This window comes from Branchiostoma belcheri, unplaced genomic scaffold, assembly GCF_001625305.1.
Source record: "Branchiostoma belcheri isolate BF01 breed outbred unplaced genomic scaffold, Haploidv18h27 scaffold16, whole genome shotgun sequence".
Taxonomy (NCBI): Eukaryota; Metazoa; Chordata; class Leptocardii; order Amphioxiformes; family Branchiostomatidae; genus Branchiostoma; species Branchiostoma belcheri.
The window spans coordinates 3,979,471-3,983,509 of NW_017803046.1; the positions used below are offsets into that span (position 1 = coordinate 3,979,471).

The 4,039-nt window shown below is 39.9% G+C and overlaps 1 protein-coding gene across 4 annotated transcripts in view; it reads left to right on the forward strand.

The window, feature by feature from the left end:
- Nucleotides 1–439: 439 nt before the first annotated feature.
- Nucleotides 440–4,039, forward strand: part of LOC109465940 (alpha-2,8-sialyltransferase 8F-like) — a 6,254-nt gene continuing 2,654 nt past the window's right edge. Inside the window, exons 1-5 of one of the 4 annotated variants that reach the window (XM_019763426.1) lie at nt 440–630; nt 1,186–1,293; nt 2,090–2,239; nt 2,635–2,779; nt 3,394–3,506. In XM_019763426.1, coding sequence (XP_019618985.1) covers nt 479–630; nt 1,186–1,293; nt 2,090–2,239; nt 2,635–2,779; nt 3,394–3,506 — 668 coding nt within the window. In that variant the 5' untranslated portion in view covers nt 440–478. Of the gene's footprint in view, nt 631–1,185; nt 1,294–1,477; nt 1,600–2,089; nt 2,240–2,634; nt 2,780–3,393; nt 3,507–4,039 lie in introns of all 4 variants that reach the window. The other 3 variants (XM_019763428.1, XM_019763427.1, XM_019763425.1) reach the window with 3 other exon arrangements.

Consider the following 4,039-nt stretch of genomic DNA (forward strand, 5'->3'; position numbering starts at 1 on the left):
CAGTCTCAGGGTCCTTTTGACAAGTAAGATCGTTAACTGTATTTAAAACCTTCCATTATTCAACATGTGGTCAGCGGGGCTCTCATTGAGCAAATTAAGACATTGAATTGTTTTGTCTTGTCGTGTGGAATAGCGCTTAATTTCTGTATACATGATCAGTTCTACAGCGTTGTAAGTTCAGTTTACTAGAAGAGCGGGTGAGGCGACTGCTGATGCTCTCTCTTATGGGTGGAAGGAAGGTTCTGTACAGTTTGGATGTCAGTAGAGACTTGGCAAACTTCAGTGTTAAAGTTCGATCGACGTGTGTGGAGTGTTGGCAAGTCGAGAAGAGCGCACGCTTCTGCACTAGTCGGTTCCCAGAATATTAAAGTTCAAGACTTCGTGCATTTTTTTTCAAATTCCAACAATAAGAACGTTAATTTTTCTGTTTTGCTGCAGTGTTCTTCACATGTAGTGTCTTCCCTGGTGACGAAACAAAATGACCAATCATCATCATCGATATTGTGCCCTGCTGTTGGTTACTGTATCATCCGTTCTTATTATGCTGTATTACACATCTGTACACGTAATCCCTGGTGATCACTTGCCGTGGAAACCACCAGAATCCCGCATTTATATGCATACTAACAGGTGGGCAACATCACGTAGCCTCTACCAGGCTTCGGGAGGTGGCTGGAAAGAGTAGAAATCGGCCAAATAGAGAGATAACATGCCGATGGAGTTGGTCCGCTACAGAGTACTGTACCCTAGTGCGGCAAACTGTACTCTCTAGCAGACCAACTCCGGCATGTTATCTCTCTATTTGGCCGATTTTTACTCTACCGAAGCCTGATAGAGCCTTAACATCACAAACTTAGACCTGGAACTGTGTTTCATGGCTTGTTGTTTTAGGGGGGAGGGGGGTGATCAAAGAACATTAATCGTTTTTTTTACAAGTAGATTAAAGTTCGTAAATTTAAAACCAGGCGTACAGGGCGCTGCATTTGTTTTACTTTTAAGATGAGGGGGTAAAAGTCACGACATCTTAACTCTACGATAGAATTAATCAAAGTTGGTTCCTAGTTTCTATTATGTGCTTCCTCTGACGAAACCTTGTATCCTGAACCCAGTGTCACAGATGATAGATAGAAACATGAGAAATCTGTTTCTAGAAATAGAATAAAGTGTTCGTTTCCCTATATATAGGTCCTCCATTGAGGTCGAAGAAGCAGACAATCAACTTGGCAGTAATGTATCTACATCAGGAGGACTGACGAATTCATCAGTGGAAAAGCCAAAAGAAAGGGAAACAAGGTGTGTGCAAGAAACATATCATAACATAACATAACATAGCATAACATAACATAACATAACATAACATAACATAACATAACATAACATATGAAACCTTGTATCCTGAAGCCATCTTTACAGATGATAGATAGAAACAATGTGAGAAATCTGTTTCTCGAAATTGAACAAAGTGAAGTTTTCCTAGGTCCTCCATTGAGGTCGAAGAAGCAGAGTCAGTGACTACAATGATGGACTTGGCAGTAATATATCTACATCAGGAGGACTGACAAACTCATCAGTGGAAAAGCCAAAAGCTATGGAAACAAGGTGTGTGCGAGAAACACATAACATAACATAACATAACATAACATAACATAACATAACATAACATAACATAACATAACATTAACATAACATAACATAACATAACATAACATAACATAACATAACATAACATAACATAACATAACATAACATAACATAACATAACATAAACTTTATAATATAACATAACATATAACATTGAAAAGTTGTTTCTGAATACAAAAGAGAAAGACTCGTGCCAAACCTTCAAATTAAACTCTCTGGGATTATGCCAAATTTCATTGAAAACGAATAACCTTAATTAACTTTCCTTGAGAGCCAACTTATTGTAACCGTTAATTACTCCAAGACTAGCCTGGACACCATCCTATTTAATTTGTATGCCGGGGCTCCCATACTCCCCCCTAAGTGGGAGCCCCGGCATACAAATGGTACCCAGGCTACTCCAAGACATGCACATGATCCTGGTCTTAGGATTCTTTCGATTCTCAAGTCCATTACAGAAGTTCCATTATTACGCTCGACAAATACCGGAGGAGTCGGTCGCTGAGAAGAAGTTCCTTGCCGACCAGGCAGCTGTGCAGTCCGTACCGACGGAAGCACCTGGATGGGTCTATAACAAAACAGGTGCGGACCTGTTTCGGTAAGAATCATCTTCCCGATATTAGGCCGCGTTGATTTGATTATAAGGATGACACCCGCTTGAATTTTCGTCCGTTTCCAAAAAAAAGTTTTTGACCATACTGTAAAACACACAAGGCACCTGCAACTTGAATGAGCAAATATATGCCGTACATTGCAAAAATAATATTGGAAAACGATACTAATGTCGTTGAATGCAAAATCGATTCCAAAGGAAAGAAAAAAAATGCTCAGGGTTAAATAATAAATGCATTGCCATGTCTATGCGGCACATGTGTAACAATGAACAATTATACATATAGACAATGCGATTTACAAAATGCTTAACATACCACCGACAATGTTTAAATACGTTCAAAGCAGTATTTCATGACCAATGACATGTATTTTTCACAGGAAAAGACTTGTAGGTGACAGTCGCTTTGCGAACGGGAATTTTCTTGTCACACAACAGACAGTTAATAAGTCCGGCCTAATGACTCATAGTGAAAATCATGGCAACATCAGTGTGCCAGAAAAAGTCTTCAATGGATTTCCCAAAGTAGGTTTGGAAACTTGTTTTCCTTCTTTACATTCGAGGAAAATTGTGTACTCGCTTTAAGAAATAAAACCTATAAATCAGCACTTGGTCTGTCTATGTTCAAGGTACTTTTCGGGATTAAACTTTCAATTCAACATAAGGAACACATTTCTAGGATATTTCAAGTGATTTAGTGTTTTATAACAGCGAATTTTCCCTCTGGACAAGACTTATCTGACCATTATAAATAGCACCTGGTTAAAGTTTATACAGTCTCTGTTGAGTAAAGACCGCTGATCCATATACACTGTACTATCATAGTCTCCGACTATCTTAAGTCTAATGCTGCTCAATGTCAAAGCTCCAGTCTGGTATCCAAACTACCGAGTCTCTTTCGCCCTCTCCCACGTTATGTAGAAGTGGGTAATCTTCAAGCAGATCATACGGTGGCAAAGCTGTCTCCATTGGCCAATTGACTCCTCCGGTGGCTAATGGACACTCCTCTGGCCAATGGATACTGCCTTGCCACCGCATGATCTGCTTGGAGATTAAAAATGGGAGCTTCAATTCGTCATAACGAAAGAGACATAATAAGGATAATAATAAGGATAATAATTTACAACTTTTCTACTCAGGAAAGCCCGTTTAAGAACAAACACTTCAATACTTGCAGTGTGGTGGGAAACGGTGGAATACTGAAGGGAAGCGGCTGTGGAAAAGAGATAGACGCCTCTGAGTTTGTGTTCAGGTGAGGCACAATGATATGTACAAGTCGATTTAACAGTATATTTTCTTGAGAAATATCTTTATATATAAATTTATCTATAGTTCTGTGCCCAATGTGCCCCTTGAAAGGACTTGATGAAGAGTATTAGATGGTTGTGGTGACGATTTCCTTGTTTGAAATATTAGTTTTTACAATTTTTACATTTTTCAACAATCTGCTGTATAATGTTAATACATGAAGCAATGTAAGTTTTATTTCTTCTTTCTCATAACTTGCAGGTTCAACATGGCTCCCTTCACCTTCACCTTGTCCCTTCCTCTTCTGGAGGGTCGGGGACTGTGGTAGCATTCAGCACAAGCTTCCTCCATCCATCTCTGTCCTTGGCCATCTGTGTGCAGTCAGCCAGGGACCTGCCTGTCCAATCTCTGATGTCGTCTACCCATCTCCTTCGCGGCCTCCCTCTGCTCCTGCTACCACAGATCCGTCCTTGCAGGATGTGAGTTGAGATGTTCTGTGCTCTCGACACATGTCCGAAGTACTGTAGTTTCCTCCTT